Source organism: Leptonychotes weddellii, chromosome 9 (genome assembly GCF_054177405.1).
Source record: "Leptonychotes weddellii isolate Sample4059 chromosome 9, ASM5417740v2, whole genome shotgun sequence".
NCBI lineage: Eukaryota > Metazoa > Chordata > Mammalia > Carnivora > Phocidae > Leptonychotes > Leptonychotes weddellii.
In genome coordinates this window covers 98,444,379-98,466,664 of record NC_138377.1, presented here as the reverse complement: position 1 = coordinate 98,466,664, position 22,286 = coordinate 98,444,379, and the positions used below count along the sequence as shown (strand labels likewise).

The 22,286-nt window shown below is 45.8% G+C and overlaps 1 protein-coding gene and 1 non-coding gene across 2 annotated transcripts in view; both read right to left on the bottom strand.

Moving 5' to 3' along the window:
- Nucleotides 1-22,286, bottom strand: part of LOC102750267 (uncharacterized) — a 612,045-nt gene that overhangs the window by 265,692 nt on the left and 324,067 nt on the right. The window lies entirely within an intron of this gene.
- Nucleotides 1-22,286, bottom strand: part of LOC145723325 (thrombospondin type-1 domain-containing protein 4-like) — an 83,747-nt gene that overhangs the window by 48,365 nt on the left and 13,096 nt on the right. The window contains exons 2-3 of the mRNA XM_081829718.1: nucleotides 18,434-18,536; nucleotides 11,705-11,812 (exon numbers count right to left, since the gene is read on the bottom strand). Of these exons, the coding sequence (XP_081685844.1) occupies nucleotides 11,705-11,733 (29 nt within the window). The 5' untranslated portion in view covers nucleotides 11,734-11,812; nucleotides 18,434-18,536. The remainder of the gene's footprint in view (nucleotides 1-11,704; nucleotides 11,813-18,433; nucleotides 18,537-22,286) is intronic.

The window sequence follows — 22,286 nt, the reverse complement described above, 5'->3', positions numbered from 1 at the left end:
GGTAAGGAATAGGAGCCAGCTGGCCCTGAGACAGCAGGGTGTGCTGGGAGGGATGACGCCTTGGATTCGAACACATTGAGGCTAGAATCCCAGCTCCACCATTCCCATCTGGGTGATCCTGGGCAAGCTGATATCTGACCCTCAATGTCCTCACCTTCTGGAGGGATCACTGAGGATGACAGAGGTGGAAACCCCCATACAGCTGGTTAGTCAGAGGAGAGACAAACATTGTCAGTTAACTAAAATGCCCAAAGTCCCTTGACTTGAAATCATCAATGCCATTGTTTGAAGCATCCCTGCAAAGAGGCCACTTATCCTACTTAGTTATCTTTTGGATCCTTTTCTAGGGTTTAACCCTGAGGACAGGTGAGTGACCCGGGTGGTTCTCACCCTTTTTTGAGGCTTCCAACACAATTGTGAGACGTGAAACACTGCTCCAGTCCAAGCAGAACTCACTGTGTGGAGGTGGACATGAGGAAACCTGTCTGAACGTGGGGGTTAGGGCGTGTGGAGTTAGAAAAGGCTCCCACCATCTCCAAGTTTCCTAAATGCTGCCCTAAGCCCCTCTTTGTATGAAAATTAGCCAAGCCCTGGCAGACTACCCAGAATGGATGTGAACAGACTGGTCAGAGACGGCAGTGGGGCAGGAATCGGGGCAAAGGGGACATGTAATGAGGTGCCAGATGCATCCTTTCCATGGTCGTCTTAGACTTGCGGCTGAGGCCACAAAGCTGAGGCCCAGGGGTAGTACATAGACACCCATTCCAAACAGGAAGGGTTGCACCATCTATTGAGGACCAGAACAGGAGGTGCCCCCTCTGCCCCACCCTCATCCCATGTTGTCGCCCCTCCCCACCTCCAGCCTGCACGAGGAGCGGGCCAGAGAATGAGAGAAGTTTGCCCTGTGTGGATTTCTTTGAAGAGAGATGCAGGAGTGCTGAGCACAGCCTCCTCCTCTCCTGTAGGAGAAGAAAAGTCAGAGTTCCCTCCCCAGACAAGCAAGAAGGACTACCATGTAGAGAGCTTTATCTGAGCCCCCATGTTTGGGATATAAGGACTGGTGCCAGATTCTCCCCTGAAAAGTAGCTAAAGGACAAAACGTAGCTGGAGTGTCTGGGAGGGCAGAGTGGAGAGAGAGGGCTGGAGGGGGGACAGCCTACATTTCTGGAACTTGCAGGGACAGAAGATGCTGGCTTTTTCCCGTCAACTGAATGCAGGCACCATGAAACGCTGGGTTTAGGTTGTCTGGAAAGGACCTCATCAAAGGCTGCTTGCCGGGGTTAGGTGATGTGTGGTGGGTACCCATGGAGTATGGGACTTGGGGGAGGGTCATAAAGAGATATGTAGCAGGAGACCCCAAATGAGGGGGAGGTTCTTAAGGACCACCCAAAGTGCCCCAGGAGAGGAGAATGCAGAACTTAGACATCTGCCAACCCAAGGTCAGCAACACCAGATCACCAGGGGCACCAAGCCCATGGAAACTCTCTGCCCAGTTACCTCTCCTCTCCCCTGCTCCACCCTGGAGCCCCCAGCAGTGGCAGAGGGAGGGGCCGGGCAGAGAACTGGGCTGTGAAGAAACCAGCCCCACCCTCTCTTCCTGCTACAGGTGTCTGAGGCCCCACTCTCCCAGTCTGGGAGAGGAGGAGAGACACTTTCAATTGGATGAGAGACTAAAATTTTTATGTCTGACAAGACTTTCTTTTTTTTTTTCCTAACTAGATTTTCTTTTTAATGTAGCATATCTATATGCAAAATCCTTCCAAGCAGGGGATCTATTCAGAAAAATATAATATGAAATTAGTCATGAAGAGAATCAAAGAGTTGGTTTATAACTCGCTGAGGATCTAGGCCAGTGCTGTCCAATAGAATTTTCTATGACAATGGAAATGTTCTATTTCTGCGCTATCCAGTGCACAGGTACACAGATCTGATGGTGAAGTGACTCATGTCTTAGACGAATACCAAAAAGTACTGAAGGAAAACTAAAACTAAAGCTTCTAAGAGGACAGGCATTCCACCAATAAGGCTCTCCCTTTCTACACATACACCTTTTTTGGACTTTTCTTTTTAAAGATTTGTTTATGTATTCTAGAGAGAAAGAGAGCCCGGGAGGGGCAGAGGGAGAAGGTGGGAGAATCTCAAGCAGACTCCCCACTGAGCTCGGAACCCGATATGGGGCTCAATCTCACCACCCTGAGATCATGACCTGAGCTAATATCATGACCAGAGCCAAATTTAAGAGTCGGACGCTTAAGAGTTGGACTGAGCCACCCAGGTGCCCTTTCTTTGGACTTTTTGATACTTGAAAACAAGACTGCTCATTAACCTGCAACAAACAAGAAAACTGCCCAAGATGTCCTCCAGCCACAAGGCAGGGGCATCTAAAGGAGTTGAGGATGGGTGGTGTGGGGGGTGGGGATCAACCCCTCCCACGCTGGTGGGAAGAGAACAGGTATGTTCTAGCTGAATCCTTACTGGATCCAGTTTGTCCTCCAAACCCAGGTGCATGTGCGTCGCAACTAAGAAGTCTATGCTCCTTAGTTACATGGGCTTGTGCAAATAAATCCTCTATGGACTTCAGTTTCCCCATCTCTAAAATAGGAATAATATGACCTGCCCGGCCTCCCTCAAATGAGTCAAGGTGAAAGACAGCCTTTCATGAACCTGTGCCTACAACTCTGAATCATGGTAACACATTCTGGCACTGTTTACTCATTAAAAAAAAAAAAACTAGATTAGAGTGGTTTTGTTAAAAAAAACAAACAGCAGCTCCATAAATGTGTTACACCTCAGCCCCTCCAAGTTCTTGGCAGACAGCTAAGCCACGTATTTATAATGCAATCAGGAGCACTTTTGTATAACCACTCATCCCAGGCTGTACTTCCATACCTTTCCAGGGAACTTGGGGCAGGACAGGGAGTGGAAGATTAGAGGAGGGAAGATTCTGGGTGTTCCCCTGTCTCAGAGGAAGGGCATTCCAAGTTGCCTGGTCTACTCCCAGATACTTCTATAGCTCGTCCCCTCCCCTCTTTCGGGTGTCTGCCCAAAGCTCTCCCTCCTCCATAAAGCCTTCCCTGGCCTGCACAAAAGAGCCTATTTCTTTTTCTCCACAGCACTTACTATCTCACAGACTGAGTATTCGTTTAAATGTCTCCCTCCACCCACTAGACTACAAGCTTCATGAGAGCAAGGAGTTGGTTTTGTGCCTACTTTATTCCCCAGCATCTAGCGAGTGTCTGCTATATAATAAAAGCTTAATTTACTGAATTGATGAAAGATGTCCCATCATCCTGACAGCTTATGAAATTTCAAGATAAATGGAAATAGTGCGAATCAACAGATTCAAAAATGCCCAGACTCACTTTGGGAGCTTTTAAAAGTTAGTTTATGAGGGATTTACTAAAATCACTTGTATTTTTCAATTTCTGTGTGATGCCCTCAAAATTTATTCTCATCAGCTCGACACGAGGTATGGCAACAAAAAGTTTGTTGGTGCCTCTTGTTGCAAAAATGCAACACAAATTATATTTAGATGTTCAGATGCTTCTTTTCTTCACTGAGCTGGGTTCTAGTGGAACTAAAATGCATAGGGGTACCCAATAAAATTCATCCTGGAATAAACTCTTAGTTATTAAATGGGCTCTGCTCTGAATGGAATAGAATAAATTCCCCCAGAGGGGAAATTATTCTTTGGGCTGCAATAACAGCAGGCCAGAGCAATATATAACCCCAGGGGCCAGATGAACCTCTGCCAAGGGCTGGAAATTTCCCACCCCTGCTCAGTAGAGTCTGTTTTAGGATACCCCACCCTGCTCACACATACCTACGTAATTGGTCGTCCGTAGCTGTGCCCACACCGCTTCAAAACACCAACAATCTAGCCCAAACCCTTGCTCCTCCTGACCCGACTCAAAATTAATATTTGGGGAATGGGAGAGCATGTGTGTGTCTGTGTGTGTGCAACTCGTGTGTTATTTCACTTTGATAGTTTGCTTTGGCAAACTGCTCCCAGCTTGCAACGTTTTGACAGATTGAAGGCTACCAGGACCTTTGGCAAACAAATCACACTCTCCCCTCCAAGCGGCGGGGGAAGCCACATTCCTACCAAGACTTTCCGATTCACCTTGCAGTAGAAATGACCCAACATTTCACACACAGGGGGAAAAAAAATGCCATCTCCCCAGTATTGTTCTAGATTTTAAACACTGCACCGTCTCATTTCCTCAGGTAGAAAATAACGCACATTGAAATTTGGCACAAGATTTATAGCATGGAACTGGGGCTCTGCTCTGGGCTTCTGGATTGGCCTGGGTCAACCCCTCCCCACCCCCCACACCACCCATCCTCAACTCCGGGTGTGTGGGGGGATCACATCACAGCCACCACGTACCAGGGTTCATCTCAATAAACTCAACACCACTTGCGCATTATCAAGGAACAAAACAAGGAAAACACAAAAGAAAAAGAAAAAAACAAAAACAACAACAACCAAAACCCAAAAATCTTACTTCTTTTCTTCTTCAGTTAGTGTAACCCAAGAGATATTTGGGGAGCAACCTGGAAACTAATAAAACTATACTGACCTTAGCAAAAGAGAGCCAAAACCTTAGCACTGAAGTGAAATCTCCCCCTACTATGCTCCGGAGATGAAAAAGGTTTGCCCAGCATGCCTGTCACCATGTACGGCCCTCCTCTGACAGCAGTTAAGAGTAAAGGCAGGGGCGCCTGGGTGGCTCAGTCGTTAAGCATCTGCCTTCGGCTCAGGTCATGATCCTAGGATCCTGGGATCGAGCCCCGCATCGGGCTCCCTGCTCGGTGGGAAGCCTGCTTCTCCCTCTCCCTCTCCCACTCCCCCTGCTTGTGTTCCTGCTCTCACTCTCTCTCTGTCAAATAAATAAATAAAATCTTAAAAAAAAAAAAAGAGTAGAGGCAGACAAGAGAGGGAGATGGGCTACAAATGACATTGGAAATGAAGATTGGATGGTTTACCACGGATCTCAACACTTACGGGTATAATTTCATTGAATCTCCACAACCATCCCACCGGACACTTTTATTATATACCACTCTGCAGGTGAGGAAATTGAGGCACAGAGAGGCTAAGTCATTTATCGAAGGTCACACACACCTACTAAGTGGCAAAGGCTGATTTCGATGCCAGCAGTCAGACCCTTGGCCTGGACCCTCTTAACCACTGTGCTCTGGGGCCTCATTAACACAACACCCCTTTAAACCAAGCATTTGCATTTCATCACATCAATTTTCCTTCCCAGTCTTGGGCGCTGTGGCTTCACACATCTGTTTTACTTTCTGTCATGCTTGCAAAAACAATCAGAAAGTAAGTACATGTGATAAAATCTAGTTTATCCAGCCTCACTAGAGAACCTTCTAAATTTTAAAATAATTGAAGCTAAACATTTCAATCCCAAATTTAAAAAAAAAAAAAGCTGCATTCTATTTATTTTCCTGCTTTCTTCTACAGAGCATGCTGAGCTGAAGTCACCTCTTTTGGATGGCTCAGAACCACCAGCCTGAGTATCAAACCATTTGTGGGACACAAGGTGGGAGCACTGGACCAGGGCGGGTTGAGAGGCGCAGACGCCTGGGGTGTTCTGAATCCGGTGGGCCCTCTGCTGTCTCCTCCCCGCCGTCAGGCATTGCTTACTGCGTTGTGGATGAGCCTGTGTCCTCCTAACTCGGCTCCCTTCAGCTCGGCCCTGGCCTCAGAACTAACCTGCAGCCAAAGCAAGACCAGCAGCCTCAGGGAAAGGGCCTGCCTGGCTTTCGTGGGGTGAACGTTTCTGATTTGGAGCCTGGATTTATAGACACCTAATCTATGCATATTGGCTTTTATTGCTTATTTCCAGGTTCTCAACTCTTGCAGCCATTTGCATTTTCTGGACCAGGGCCTCTGGAAAAGGGAGGTGTCTGTCACGGCCTGACTTTTTAAGACACAACACCCTTTGGTAAATTCCCCTCCTCAATGGTAGATTTCTTGAGGAGATGGTTTCTGATACAGCCTTGCAGCGAGGAGGCAGTCGACACAGCTCTGTCCCACCTCAGGCCAATAGCCAGTAGGTGCAAGAATGGAAGGATGGGATGAAGTGAGAGAGAAAGAAGAACCAGAGGGAGGGACGAACGGTCAATCTCGGAAGAGAGGCAAAGTGCTGTCGTCAGCCGCACTCCAACAATGAAAGGGTTTTCTAAGTCCATCCCAGAATTCTCTGTTGGGAAAATAAAAGAACTGGCAAAAGGAAGACAGTCCTAAAATGAGGATTTCCACAAGTTGATAGTTACAGGATCTAGCCCCTGGGGGAGGGGGGGCAATGTTACCCTGAGGCCTATCAACCCACTTGGGTCCATACGGAATGGGTCACTGGCAGCCCAGTGATCACACTTGACTCCACTGAACCCCTTTTGGTACAGAATGTTCTAGCAAATCCCACAGTCAAGTACTGAGTGATGAGGACATGATCCAGGTGCAGGGCTGTGCCAGGCAGAAAGAAAAATCAATACTGTTTGAATGCCTGCCATCATTTTATAGGTAGGGGTTTGCCAGGGCAGTCCTCCAAAAAACGATTTTATTTCCTCTCCTCTCTGCCTACCATTCAGATGGCTCTCCTACCAGGCTTCCCATAAAAGATTCTTCCCCGGTTCTTCCCCGCTACCCTCATACTTTTCTGCTCCCACCAGAAGAGTCGTGCTCCTACAGAGTCAACCATGTTCCCAAACCTGCTTATTCCGGTGGCTTTGTAAATACCTACAAATATTCAAATGGTACACAAGCTCATGAAACAGAGCACAAAAAGAAAAGAGTAGTTGTTAGCTGTTTCTATAAAAATGAAGCTGAATGCTTTGGAAAGACTCAATAAGGCAAGTAGCCAAGAAAAAAAAAAAAACTGCTGGCAAATTAGGTGTGGATGAGACAACTGTAAATGATTAGGGGCAAAAATAATAAAAATTGAGAATCATCTGAACTCGGATTGCTTTGCGAACGTCTTTAAATTCTCACTCCACGTTAAAGAAACCCAAATGGAAACCTTAGATAATGCTTATGGGTGTGGTCTGTGCAAGGACAATCAAGGGCTCATGCTCAAAGAAAAGTCCTTGGCCCCACATCAAAAAATAGTGAGTGAATGTACATGTGCTTTAAGTTAAAAATAAACTGTTAAAGGTGTGTGTATATCATTTGTATGATTTTCTGCTTTAACCTGCTTTTGTAATTAATAATCCTCATCAGGAAAGAAAAATGTCCTACTTTCTTTTACACAAAAGGTAATTATTAACGTATTCATTCAATATTCAGCAAATATTTACTAAGCATCAACTGGGTAGCGGTTTAGATGAGGGCTACCCAAAGTCTCTCCAGCCTTATTAACACCATACAATTCAATACTAATAATCAAACCTGGGCCCTTCTCCTCTTTTTCCTCCCCCTCCCTCCTCCCACCTTCCTTCCCCTCCACCTCCTCCCCCTCCCACATCCTCTCCCTCTGATCCTCCTCCCCCTCCTCTCTCCCCTTCCCCTTTCCCTCTCTCCCCCTCCCTCTCCCTTCCACTTCCTCCTCCTCTTCCTCCTCTTTCTTGTCTTCTTCCTTCCCCTATTTTCCCCTCTCCTGCCCCATTTCTGGGTCACTGGCATAGGGACATGGATTGAGCCCACAATCCTTCCCAATGACCACATAGTTCTCGATCCCTGAGGGGAGTCTCCGTTTTCACTGATCCGTCATACCTCAAACATCACTATTTTGGGCATTCTCATACAAACACATCTTCTCAACCCACTTCTTTTTTTCTTTCTGTATTCAGAATCTTTTTCAGTTGCCCCCAAAACGGCCATCTTTCTCTTTCTCATTTCCAGTTCCTTCTGATTGTATTTCTAAGTGAAGTAGCTGACAGGCATTACAGTAATATTACTTTACTGAAGTGTATATCATGGCAAAGAAAAGCTTTACATTTCAGAAGACTAAAACCAGACACTCGACCTAAGGCCATCAACCTGTAAACCCCTTAAAACAATCCAGAACCCTACTTCATAAGATCTATAAAAATCACCATCTACCTCTGTAATCTCTCTAATTACATCTGCATTTCTTCAAAACCTGCCGTTCAAAATAAGGTTCACCGAGTCAACGTTGTTTCCTGCCAACTTAACCACTTGTCTGGCATTTTCAACTGTTTTGTTTTCCTCTGTGTTTTCATTCCAAACATCAGCGCTGTCGACTATCCTAAAGCATACTGCAAGGTACAAAATGAGCCCCTGACCAAGCAGACCGGCTCGAGAGAGATTTTTGTTGGCTGGCCATCATGGTAGGTGGTCCTCACCACTTGCTGTACTGATTCTACAGAAAATTGTGTTTGCTTCCACTCAATCACTAAACGAACACATCAAGTTGTAACTGTGCAGATATACATATATATATATTTTAAGGTGCACCATTTGGAGCAAGACTTTAAGAAATGTATGTACTTCTGTTTCACTTAGTATCTTTTCCTCATTAAGCTGTAACAGGTGACAAAGACTCCCTAATGTAGCCTTGACCAACCCTTTGGCCCAAATGGATTTTCCTTGCCCTGAATTTGGCATGGCATCCAGGCTTGTCCCATGTTCAATGACAACACACTAACGAACTCCATCAAGAGTTAAAGTTTTAGTGTCTTTTTTTCCTGCCCCTGGGTTTAACAGTGATTCCTTTTATGACAGCAGACTCTGAGCAGGGCAGAGATACTCTTACTATGTTACTACTCAGGGCTTCTCTGTCTTTTTCAATGAGGGAGAAGCTGGCTTTCTGTTTCTTTGTGGCTTGGCAAAAACCGGGGAGGGATTTTTAAAACAAAATCTCTGCCTACCAGAATTGTGAATCCCCTTAAATGGTTTTTCCTCTCAGGGATTTTCTTGGCAGCTAACTTCTAATTTTGACTGTTTTCTCTTTAGGTAGAGAAATCCTCCAGCTTTTCCAATTGATCTTTATGCATTTGGTTGCCTTGATAAATATTAACAAGCCCTTAATATTTGTGTGTGTGCATGTATGTATCATCTACCAATGTTATCAAAGACATCTTGCTCTTAAATTAAACATAGCCCTTTCCCCAAGAACGTTTTCTAAAGCATTTATACAAAAGTCACTCTAGTTTTGTTTTTTAGTTTGTTGGTTTGGTTTTTTCAGATTAAACTAGATTTACAAGGCCTTAGAAACAGAATGCAAAATGGTTTATGAGTACCTGGCTTATGAAGAAGGAGACCTCATGGAAAGCTCCAGCTTAGCCCTTGCAAAGAATTACCCATCCTCAGAACTCACATTTGCTCTCTCCTTAGAGCAGAACTCTTGAAGAAATGTCCTGCTGAGTAGCCCTGTTCAAACAACCCCTTCGGAAGGATCCAAACGCTGGAGGCCTGGCAAGACTTCCAGAGTTCCATCCCAAGGGTAGCAAGGCCACATCTAGCTTTCAACTACTCCCACCCTGCTCATTTCTAACCTGTGGGCAATTTCTCCAAGAGAATGCACAGCCTGGAGGGTAGCCCTCGAAGAGAGATGGCTTCCAACCATCAATCAGGTCATTACGAGAGGTTCATTGCTTTTGCAGAGGCATCAATTGAAATTCCATCAAGAAGAAAACTGTGAAATGGAGTTCCCCCAAGTCATGGCCTTCTTTGTGCGGCCTCGGCTGCCACATTTTTGAGGATCCTCAGTACTTGCAGGGGCCTTTCTGATGGTGGCCAGACTCACACTTGCTTTCCACATGGTGAACCCACCTTTGGTCACCCACTGCTCTTTTCAATCCAGTTCAGTATATGACTGTGACCACTTCTCTGTCCCCCATTGGGTCCTGGTGCTCAAATATGTTCTGAACTGACCCAGTGGCCCAACTGCATCACTCACTCCCCTGTGGTTAGACAGAGGAATATCGGAGCTTCTACAAAGAGGATACATAGCCCGTGCCTTGAAATACCTCTTAAACTACTTTTCAAACTATGGTTTAAAAATACAAACATACTGATTTAGATTAGTTACCAAATTCTAACCCTGAACAGATCTGGGCTGCCCTGTGAATGGCTGGATTTTGCAGAAGCCTCAGGATGGAGCTTTTCCTGACTTCTCTGACTCTTTGTGACACGCTTGTGAATGACATTAATGAAGAAGGTTGTAGCTCTGCATGGGTCTTTGGATTTCAGGCCTGCACATGTCTGTTCATGTAAAATTATACAAGCAACTGAAGATTAAAGCTCACACACACACACTACACTCAATTAAATGCCAGGCGTTGGCCTAAGAGCATCTGCCCAGCAAACCTCTAGCTCTCTAGTTGGGCAATCATATGTGGCACCACCATAATAACATATTATAGACCATTTTATTTTTTATTGTAAGTTCTAAGCATTTAGGGCTAATGTATAGTATAAGAAAAAAAAAGTACAAGATATCCTTAGTGACTCAACTTTTAAACAAAACCTTCTTCCTTCCCTGCTTTCTAGATTCTGAGTCTATTTAGAGAGTCTCTTGAGATGGCAAGACGAACTTCCTAAAGGAACTGCAACTGCTTACCTGTAGGGATCAAGATTCTTTTAATACTACGCAGCCAAGACAAGCACAGAACAATCCAGATGCTGAGGCTGATATATGAGCTATCATCCATAAATCCTGATTTTAAATGTTGGTGTTTATCAAAACAGACCCATTGAGCTCATAATGTGTAAATGTTACAGATTCAAACTTAGGAAATAAATTTATCTTGATAAAATACTGCCATTGACCATTTTGTATATTGAGTTTTTACACAGCATTTGGAATGATGAATTTTTAAAAGGGTCCATCAGCATAGAGAAAAGTTTGGGGGCAACTGGGTGGCTCAGTCAGTTAAGTGCCTGCCTTCGGCTCAGGTCATGATCCTGGGGTCCTGGGATCGAGTCCCACATCAGGCTCCCTGCTCAGTGGGGAGTCTGCTTCTCCCTCTACCCCTCCCCCAGCTCGTGCTCTCTTGTGCGCTCTCTCAAATAAATAAAAATAAAATAAAATTTAACAAAATAAAAAATTTTTTTAAATTGAAAAAAAAAGTTTGAAAACAGCCTCGGTGCACGGACGACAGTTCCAGAGCACCAAGCTCTCTTCCCGACCCCACACTCAAGCAATGTGCATCCAGGAGTTGGCCACATGGTCTTCTTATGCACGAAACAGAGATAATACTACTTGTTCTATTTACCTCGCCTGGTTGATATCAGGATCAAATAAAAAAATGCAGGTGAAGGTCAAGATGTTCTGAGCAGATGGAACCAGAGAGGTCACTTTTTAAGCACACTAGGTCAATTAAGTCAAAATTGGTACTGATGCGGCCAGAGGACACAAACTATCTGAAGTTCTCCAGGTAATTCTAGTGTGCAGCCAGGATAAATATCCACAGATCCAGGAACGTCTTTACTCAAAAATAAAAATCTGAATCCTGGAGGTCTCCTGGGAAATAGCAGAGCACAGGGTAGCAGCCAAGCCTCTTGGACCTCGGTCCAAGCCCCTCTTCCCACAGCACACAGCTCCCTAGGCCTCAGCGGTCCCTGTGAAGAGCAAACTCACCACACCTATGTACAGAGTATATCAAAGAGATCACTGACATGCAGACCCAGGAGGCTAGTTACCATAAAGACCATACAGTAAAACGTAAATATCGAATTTCCTATTTTCCTGTTTTCATTTTTAAAAGGTTCTCCACTTACCTGAGAGACCCCATGAAATGAGAAACCATGATGCTGGGTGTCCGGGAAGAAGCAAGGGCTCCTCTAAGATGCTACCAATTTTCCACAGATGGGAGTGGTGTCCAGCTCCTGTAGAAGGAACAACAATACTATTTTCAGCATCATTTGCTTAGGAAGATCCTAGAGCCTAAGTGGGCCAATGGAACCAGAAGCGAGCAAATGGAAGACATTAAAACAAAAATGCCACTGCCCAGTTGTGGTTACAAGATTTCCCAATCGAAATCCGATTATGTATGCACATGAGGTAACAAATTTATGGGACATTCAGCACAGGGATTGATCCATAAAAGATGTTCAATAAATTACTATTAGTACGACTATCTCAGAGTCCAGCTAATAGAGTTGGCATCGGGCTAAAGATGGCGTTGGAAATCTAGCTCCCTCTATTAAAGGCTACGTGACCATAGGAAAGTCATTTCACCTCTGTGTGTCTTCGTTTCCCCAACTGTACCCTAGAGCTAAAAATACTGCCTAACAATAAAAAGAAACAGACTGATACATGCTACAGTGTGACAAACCTTGAAGACATTACCCTAAGTGAAAGAAGCCAGCCACAAGAGGCTACATATTGCATGATTCCATTTATAGGAAATGTTCGGAATAAGCAAATCTATAGAGACAAAAAATACCTTAGTGGTTGCCGGGGTCAGGAAGGTGGGGAGGGGCTAACGGGAGGTACGAGGTTTCCTCCTGGGGTGACAAAAATGTTCTCCAATTACACTGTTGTGACGGCCACACAATCCTGTGAATGTATTAACAACCATTCAATCGTAGATGTTAAATCGGTGAAGGGTATGCTATGTAAATTATATCTCAATGACACTGCTTAAAAACGCAGCCTGAAGAACTGCCACAGTGGTGGGGAATCAGTGAGCAGACGCCCATGTGTTGTGCTCAGCCCAGTGCCTGGCACCGAGCGACATCCGTCCCCAAGTCGCTCTGCTGATATCGATGTAAGTAGAGGTCAAGCGACGCTTCAAATGTGTGATCACAGTAAAAACAGGACGGCAGAACCCCTCACCGGCAAATACCCCTTTACTCAGAAGCCTTTACTGAACAGAATGTCTGAACACTGTCAAATGAGCCAACAGTTTCAAAGGTAAATTATAAACAGCATCAGAAAGCCTGGGATGGGAGGAGAGGCTTGGTTGGAATCTAATAGAACTTGGGCAGAAAACCTATGGCCTGGCCTCCCCTCCTCCTACACCTCCTTTCAGGGAAAGGCATCTAAATGAAGCAAGGTTTCAAGGCGTGCCCCAGGGTCCTCTCCAATAAAGCCAGTTTTCCAAAATCACTGGTTTCCACATTCTTCCCAGGACTTCAAATTTCCTTCCTACTAGAAAGAGAGTGGGGTGTGGAGGGGAGAGGGAGATAAATTATAAGGACTTAAGGAAAGACAATAATGAGAATCAGAACATTCTATTTCTAGGAAAAAATAATCAAGATTTTAAAAGTCACCACCAGCCCTTTCTGGGGCTATTAAGAAAGTAAAGCCTCTTAACCGTAATCACCTCTAATTAGCCATCAGCAACTCATGAAATTACTCATGGTATTGAAGACCCTCAAAGTCTTGGGTCTCAGCCAGAAGTTACACTGAGATCCACCAGGAAGAAGGCCAACAAGTGTAAATTGGAACAGTTAAAACTCCTCTGAATCCAAGGCATTGTCTTGCTCTTGGCTGGACAGTGGGTATATGCGAAGATAGGATTTGACTTGGGAGGAGGAAAAAATCTTTGCCGAGCTCCTAGTAATAATCAACTAATCAATAATTATTTACTTACTATGAGATTCAAGAAAAGGATGAGTCAGTGCTGGGTCTGGCTTCATAATCTAGCTTTGGTGGATAAGATTTAGGGACATGGAATTGTCTGAGAAAAGGACAGTGTTATCTAGAAGAGCACAGTGTAAATAGTGTTATACAGAGACCCCACGCACAAATCAAGCTAGTTCAAAAGAAGAAGAATCACTATAGAGGGCTGGTCAGACATCAGCAAGGAAGATGAGACGTAAAATCAGCCTTTAGTATATGCAGGTTATGAAGGAACAATCCCGAGCATCTGGTAAAAGTGTAACCCGCACGACCTAGGTGTGAGACCAACACGCTCATTCATGACCAGCTGACCTTTGGCATTATCACTCTTGTCTCTCAATTTCCTCATCTGTAAAGTGTGGATCCTGTTTGGAACTACCCACGGGGTTGTTCTGAGTATTAAATATTTGTTAAAATTGCATGAACTGGGTGCTAGACAAACACACACACACACACACACACACACACACACACACGACACCACAGCCATGGTCTCTTTCCCCAGGGAACTTCGAGTCTAGATGCTGGAGGACTATACACTTTAAACAAACTGAAACAGAAGTAAAATGACAATTGTGATAAGCACCAGGAAAGAAGTGTAAGGTGCCTCAGAAAGTATACCGGGCAGTGGTCAGGGAAGGGTCCCTCTGAGTAAGTGACCGTTATACCGGGGCTTGATGGGTAAGCAGGTGTCAGCCGGTGCGGAGGGGGACATCGCAGAAGGAGGGAGCCCCGTGTGCGCAGGCATGGGAGGAAGAAGGAAGCAGTGTGGCAGAACGTGGCAATGGAAGGCGAATGTGGGAGGACCTGACCCCCTCTCGAGAGCTATAAATCCCCAGGATGGGGTAAATGAATGGCCAAGGGCATGAGGGAAAGAGAAGTGCTAGTGATGACTCCCCCCAGATTTCCGGTGGATGGAAGTAGCAAAACAAGGTACCAGCTGAGCTTTTCTGGCTTTGTCAGGGAAGGAAGGGCAATGCTGAAGAAAGGAGGTGTGCTGCAAAGCAATGGTTTCCAAATCTGACAAGAAGTCAACCAGAAAAACAGCTTACATTATCAACACAATTTGAAAATAGATTTATAGCCACTGCTAAGAACCATGGACCCCGTCCTCTCTGTGTATTTTGCCTTCAGATATTTGCTGATAATAGAATGAAGCCATCATGATTAGCATGTCATCTTAAAATAGGGTTTCTTTCATCTTTATCTTATCCTTTTATTTTGAGAGAGAGAGAGCATGTGCGAGCGGGGTGGGGGGGCGAGGGAGAGAAAGAATCCCAAGCAGACTCCACACCCAGCATGAAGCCAAATGTGGGGCCCCATCTCACAATCCTGAGATCACGACCTGAGCCGAAATCGAGAGTCAGAAACTTAATGGGCTGAGCCACCCAGGCGTCCCAATCTCATCCTTTGAAGATGTGTATTTGGTGTGTATGTTTTATGTGGTCACATCATACATTGGTTAAAAAGGACAACCAAACAGTACACGGGACTTATATGTGTAAACATTTTTTACTGATGGAGGGTGCAATCAAAACAACTTTTTGGAGGCCACTAGCCTAGAATGTTTTTTGACCAACTTCTTTTTTTTTTATAAATTTTTTTATTCTTATGTTAATCCCCATACATTACATCATTAGTTTTAGATGTAGTGTTCCATGATTCATTGTTTGTGCATAACACCCAGTGCTCCATGCAGAATGTGCCCTCCTCAATACCCACCACCAGGCTAACCCATCCTCCCACCCCCCTCCCCTCTAGAACCCTCAGTTTGTTTTTCAGAGTCCATCGTTTGACCAACTTCTTAATCAGACTTGATTCACTACTTTTATCTCACGATATGGTTGATGAGCTTGTCCGGAAGAGCTGGGAGCAGCTCTGCTATTTCCTGCTGTTCACTTGTGCGTCTATGATTACTATTGTGCTAAATCAGTTCTGCTTTTCAAAGTGGGTCACAACCCCTTAGTCTGTCATGAAATCAATTTTGTGGGTCATAACTTGCACTTTTTTTTTTAACGATTTATTTATTTATTTTAGGGGCATGAGGGGCAGAGGGAGAGAGAGAATCTCAAGCAGACTCCCCACCAAGGGGGGAGCCCAACCCAAGGCTCAATCTCACAACTCTGAGATCACAACCCAAGCCAAAATCAAGAGTCTGAGGCTTAACCAAATGAGCTACCCAGGTGCCCCATAACCTGCACTTTTTAAGATGAAAGAGAAAAGAACGAAAGAGCAGAGAAATGCACTGGTGTCCATCGCATACAGGGAGGGTAACCATGTCTCGCTATGGCTCATGGAATTGTTTAAACGCCCTTGCTCAGGAAGACCAGAAGGCCTGGCAGGGTTCTACCTGACCAGGGGGAATAAAATCATGAAGATGAGGCAAAGCCACATTATCCAATGCCCCGAAAAGCTGCGCCAGGAGAATTCTGATGAGAGGCCGAGAAAGAGCCGTTGTAGGTTCTGGACCAGGGAGGTTTGAAGAAAGTGAGGTTTCCTGAAAATTCATCTGGCAATACTGTGCCAAGCTAGCGAGTTGAGTAAACATGCTATCTGTGGAGCCCATTCTGCTCTTTGAGGTTTGCTTCTGTTGATTTATAACTTTTCTTGACAGTGATCAAAAAATCCAACAATCTAGTTTCTGTTAGAACATATGCTCCCTGGGGGATGGAGGCCCGACCCTGTCTCCTTTCCACAAAAATCCTGCAGGAAGGCTGAACAGTCGCCTGGTTCAGGTCAGGCTCACGGCACAGTCCCCACACACCAGGTGGAAGAGGCAGGGGGTTGCAAGGCTCAGGATGGTGGAGACAGAAAGAGGAGCCATGACAGGTCTAACCCAGGGCAGAAAACACCTCCTAACCCCAGAGGAGGCCACTGTGCCCTGGACAATGGCACTATCCTGCTGCCCCTTCCCCACAGGCCCACCTCTGAGGATCTTTCCTGCCCCTTCTCCTCATGGTCTGACCAGAACTCCTGGAAAAACCCACCCGATTTCCGCGTACCCCGGAAGTGAAGGATCTGCTCAGCCTCTCGTGTGTGGGTTCCGAGAGGCCCACCCTGAGGCCACACTCCAACTCCAGGGTCCAGTTCCACCTCCCCGCCTTCCCCCCACACTCAGCCTTCTCCCTCTGGAACTCCCATAATGTAAAGCAACCAACCGCGCAGACAAAAGCCACACTCCCTGGGGCGGTGGAAGAGATACACCGCCACAAGAATGAGGACCAGAGATTTTAGGAGGCAGTTCCAGACCCCAAATCAGCACCCAGTACCATGTGGTGGGGGCAAGTCTCAGAACCTGCCCTTTCCTTTATGAAAGTCACCCCCTGAAGGTCCTGACAGAACGAGAGCCTCCACACCGGGCCTACGTTCCACCCTATCCTGTCTTTACCAACATCACCAACACCTTTTCTTGCTCTGCCACCATTTCTGCCAATTTTCTTCCCACAGAGCCGTGGCCGGCTGTTTGCAGTGCCCCCTACCTGACATTCCAGTTGTCTGTGGACAAAAGTACCAGGATGTAGGCTCCCAACATCAGTGTTCAACCCATGACTGTCTTCCATTATCAGTCAAGGGGAAGAAGAGTCAGGAACTAGCTTTTACTAAGCACCAGATATGGGACATGAATCATATGATTTAATCCTCACAACAAACCTGAGGCCACAAGGTGGGTGGAGGGTAGGCCTGGGACTTGAGCACAGATCACCGACACCAGAGCTGGTCCTCTTTTCATGCTATTAGACTCACTGCCTCCCACCTAGCAGAGATTCATGCTTAGCTAGACATTTAGTAAATAAATGAATGGATGGATGGATGGATGGATGGATGCTCTCCTAAGGGATTGGGTGTGCCTCACAGATTTGCTGGCAGATGAAACACTTCAGGACATGATTGTTTACTGTGCCATGAATACCGTCTAGAGCAAAGTGAGCCAAGATGAGTGACTTAATAATCTATTATTTCAGATAATAATAATCATGAGGCTGAGGATATTAGCAAACATCTACTGAGTGGCTACCATGTGCCAAATGGCATTCTCCATGCTTGACATACATTATCTCATTTCATCCTCACAACAGTCTCATGAAGGGAGTACCATTGGGAAATGGAGGTACAGAGAAGTTAAGTCACTTTTCCAAGCCACCCAGTGAGTAGGTAAGGGAGTTAGGGTTTAAATCCAGGCAGCCCGAGCCCAGATTTTAAGCACTAGATCATTTGACACTGCCTTCTACCCTCATCCAGACAGGGCTGGCTTAAATGATCAGAGCAGAGACGTGTGACTTTCACGTCTAAGTCACGTCTAAGAAGATGACTTCTTAGAAAACAGGGCCCACATCTGATTTCTCTCTGCTCTTGCTGATACTTATCAGTGGCTGCAGACTGCCCTAGAACCAGAAGGAAGGTGCTGACCCACCACAGACCCGTGCTGCCTCCAGAGGGGCCGACCTTCCCAAGCCCTCTGGTGGCTGTCATCACACCCCAAAGCCCTTGCAGGAAATCCGGCCCCAGGCAGCAAGGTATTCCAGGCCAAGACCCGAGGAGTCCCCGGCCAGGTCACATTTCTAGCCTCTTCCAGCTGAGCGAAGCCAGTCAGAAAAACATTCCCCTCCCCATCTTCTGTGCTCCCTCTTGTGTCCTACCCCCTTGCAGGGCTTGTCCTTTCTTCTCTGTCATAGGCAAACTCAGCCACATAATTCACTTCTTCCCAACGAGCCTCCATTCTGCAAACTGGCTGGCTTACCCAGAGCAACCTGCAAACCCATAGAATCCAATTTAGGGAAAATGTTTGAAGAGCCATTGAAACTCCCCGGATACTTTCAAGCAAACACATTACAGCAGGCTTGGTTACTCAATTAAGAAAACACCTACCTCTCCTTTCTTACCTGGAGGAATTGGTAATCAGCACAGATGAGTTAAGGATTTCAATACGAATTGCATCATTTTCATGGTCATTAACACTGATGTGGTTTACATTTGTTTTCAGTTCTAAAAAAAACGTTTCCCAGGTAACTAAGGAGAATATTCAAGGTCAGAAAAATCGGGAAGGCAAGATACTTAAAATAAATGAGCCGTTTGTTCCTGCTTCTGTACAAAGTTGTTTTTTCAGTTTCAAATGACACGATACTACGGATCAAAGGCAGAAATGCATCTGGAGAAAGACCTTTTCTCTTCCCCAAATATTACTTGGTCATTTGATTTACAGCACTCGATAAACCCTGTTAAATGTCTTTACTTCCCTGTAAGTCTCCAGCAGAACGCCGATCTAGCAATTGTCACAGTGTATCACTGTGATTCGCGTTTGTCTTTGAACCCCCATAACACAAGACTACAGAAGACTAAAGACTCTTCTAAAAGGCTTGTTTTTTATGTTCCTGAAGCCTAGAACAGCGCCTGGGGCACAGTAGGTGCTCCTTGATGACAGAGAGAATTTACATTCAGTCTCCCTCGGAGGGCCTTCTCTCCAAAACAATCATACTGTGTCTCCAGTGTTTCCATTGTCCAGGTACCGTTGTCCAGCCCAGCCTCTGAACAGCCACTCTGCTTCCACAATAATTGCTAACACTTTCTGAAATTTACACTATTGATGATATTCTTCGGCCCCCTCCAGAAGCCTCCAACATGCAAATCAACAGCTGTGATGGGCTGCTGGCCACCCTATCTAGGGATCAAAAACACCCAGAGACAGCCCCAGCCCTCCTCCCCAGTCTGAGGACTCAATCTTTCCCCAGCACCCTCTGCCAAAAGCAGTTTGTGATCCCTAGGTTGTAGTTATCAAAGGAAACAAGATCAGACTCCCACAACTGAGCTCTGCATGGGAACCACAGATCTGTGGCCCGGGCCCTCTCCCAGGACGCTGAGCCAGCTCATTTCAAAAACCAGCTTGGTCAAAGGCAGGTGGCCATGGGACTAACAGCAGCTTTGGCTCAGGCTGAGCCGACCTCCTGCTCCACCTCCTTTCCTTCTGATACAAACTCAGGTCCTGCCACCTGCAAATGACCTCTTGCCACTCCAGCAAGCAGTGTGTACATCTGTGCGTGTGCGTGTATGCACATGGGCGTGTGTGTGTGCACGTGCACACACGTATCGGGGAAGAAGGGTGTACCAGAAGCACTAACAGTAAAAGAACAGATTCGTAGAGGGCAAGTGCCACGTTCATCTACAAAATGGGTCCAGGCGAGACTTCAGGGCTGGGAGGAACACAGTGCATGTGGTCTTCTTTCAGGAAAAAAGTTTTCTATAAAATTAGGCACGTTTGGGGCGCCTGGGTGGCTCAGTTGGTTAAGCGACTGCCTTCGGCTCAGGTCATGATCCCAGAGTCCCGGGATCGAGTCCCGCATCGGGCTGCCTGCTCAGCGAGGAGCCTGCTTCTCCCTCTGACCCTCCCCCCTCTCATGTACTCTCTCTCTCTCATTCTCGCTCTCTCAAATAAATAAATAAATCTTTAAAAAAAAAAATTAGGCACATTTATATTGTTCTCAAGACAACCTAGGAGGTAGGTGCCCTCGATCTCCCCATTTTACAGAAAAGGAAGCTGAGGCTGTTAGCAGTGAAGCAGTTTGTCTGCAGTCCCAGAACTAGTAAGTGAGCAGCAGGATCTGAACCTAGGCCACTGGATAGCTGTCTCCCGGGCCTCCTAACACGCTACATCATAGACACGTTTCCAGGAAAGCTGCTCGTGTTCACGCTGACCCAGTGCACAACACGCAGGCCGCAGCATGGGCCCCAGCCGGGGGTGCTGCCGTGGGTGAGGTTGTGCTCTGCCCTGCTCGTTGCAGGGTGGCTTTGGCCTCGGCTCCCAGAGATTTCCTCAGTGCCCGCACGCATTTGCCCGGCCAGAACACGTCCTGGCTCAGTACGCCTCGGCCGCCATAAATCAGCCAGCCTCACGCTCTGCCCTTGGTGCTTCCGAACATCAGGGGAAGGATTTGCCATTTTGTTTGCTTGGCTCTTGGGGCTTCTGCATTGACATTCGAATTATGTCATTATTTTTTTAAGTGATAGAAATCTAGTCAATGATTTGTAGCAATCACTGCTGTACCGTGTATGCCAAGAGGCTCCATATATCCTCCCAGAAAGAAGCAGAAGCCTAGCAAATTAGTCTTACTTCCTTTACACAATTCTGTGATGGGCTGGTATTAGGTAAAGCCGAAATCAGGTGCTGTGATTAAAAGATTATGATAATGTGAAACAGACAGCCATGTCATGAATTAGGAAATATACTTAAGGAAACCAAGAGATGCAAGTCATTGGAGTCAAAGGTCACACAGAGGTCAAGGGGGACAATACAAGGCAATTAGGTGTAGCAGAATGAAACTGTTACCATACCCCTTTTCTCTAGCTTCAATGGCTGTGCAAATCTGTTCTCTTCCTGTCTCTTGTGTCTGCTTTGTTGACGCTCCTTGTGACCCAAACCAGGACAAGAAAAATATCAACAATAACAGCTTCCACGAATGAGCTGTGCATGCGGGGGAAGGACTCTGACCTCTCTGATTATTATCTCAGGACTCTTTACTCTCCACTCTATCATCCCGCTCATCACTGAGATCATTACACTGTGTCCCTGATTTCCCTGTGAACCTTTGTCAGCAATCAGATGGGCATGTTTCTGGGTTCTCTATTCTGTGCCACTGACCTATGTGCCCGACCCACTGCTAACACCACACGGTCTGAACTTGTGTAGCTATAGAGGTCTTGAAACCTGGCAGACTGATTTCTCCTACCACATTCCTTTTTTGCAAAATTATTTTTAGAAGTTTGATTATGATGTACCACGGTATGGATTTCTTTGGGTTTATCCTGTTGGGGATTCACTAAAGCCTCCTGATTCTGTGGGTTTGTATCTTAGCCTAACCCCAGGAAGTTTTAGTTCACTAAGTATTTTTCAGTCCCACCTTCTTTCTTCTGTCTTAGGATTTCAGAGACATTATGATAGTCCTACAGCTTCCTAAGGATCTGTCTTTTATTTCCCCTCCCCCAGTCTGTTTTCGCTCTGTTGCTCAGATCTGGTAATTTTTATTGTTACAGCTTCAAATTCACTGATTTTTTCCTCCATCATCTCCATGAGATTTTATTTCAGTTGTTATATTTTTCAATTCAAAAGCTGTCATTTGGTTCTCCTTTTGTCGGCTCTTTTTTTCTGAGACTTTCTGTTTTTTCCTCATTTGTCTCAAGCACGTTCATAGTTGCTCACTGAAGTATTTTATGACGGCCGCTCTAAAAGCTTTGCCAGATAATTCTCACGTCTCCATCATCTTGGTGTTGGCCTTGATTGTCCTTTCTCATTCAGTTGGAGCTCTTCCTGGTTCTTGGTATGATGAGTAATGTTCAGTCAAAACCTGCATGTTTTAGGTATCGTGTTATGAGGCTCTAGATCTTATGTAAACCTACCATTATGGCCGGGGGAGAGGGAAGCCCAGATTTGCCACTTGGCCTTCACTGACATTGGCAGGGGGAGGGGGGACCCATCATAACTACTGGGCAGGGATAGGAGTTCAGCTCTCCAGCAGGTCCCATTGATACTTCCCTGGCTGGAAGGGGTAGGAATGCCTCACTACCGTGCCTCATATGGCCTCCACTGGCACCACTGGTGGGAGGGAAAGGGGGATAAATAGCCTCCTTACTACTGGGTGGTGTTAAGAGTCCTGACTCCCTAGAAGTCCTAGCAACAGCAATCAGACAACAAAAAGAAATGACAGGTATTCAAATTGGCAAAGAAGAAGTCAAACTCTCTCTTTT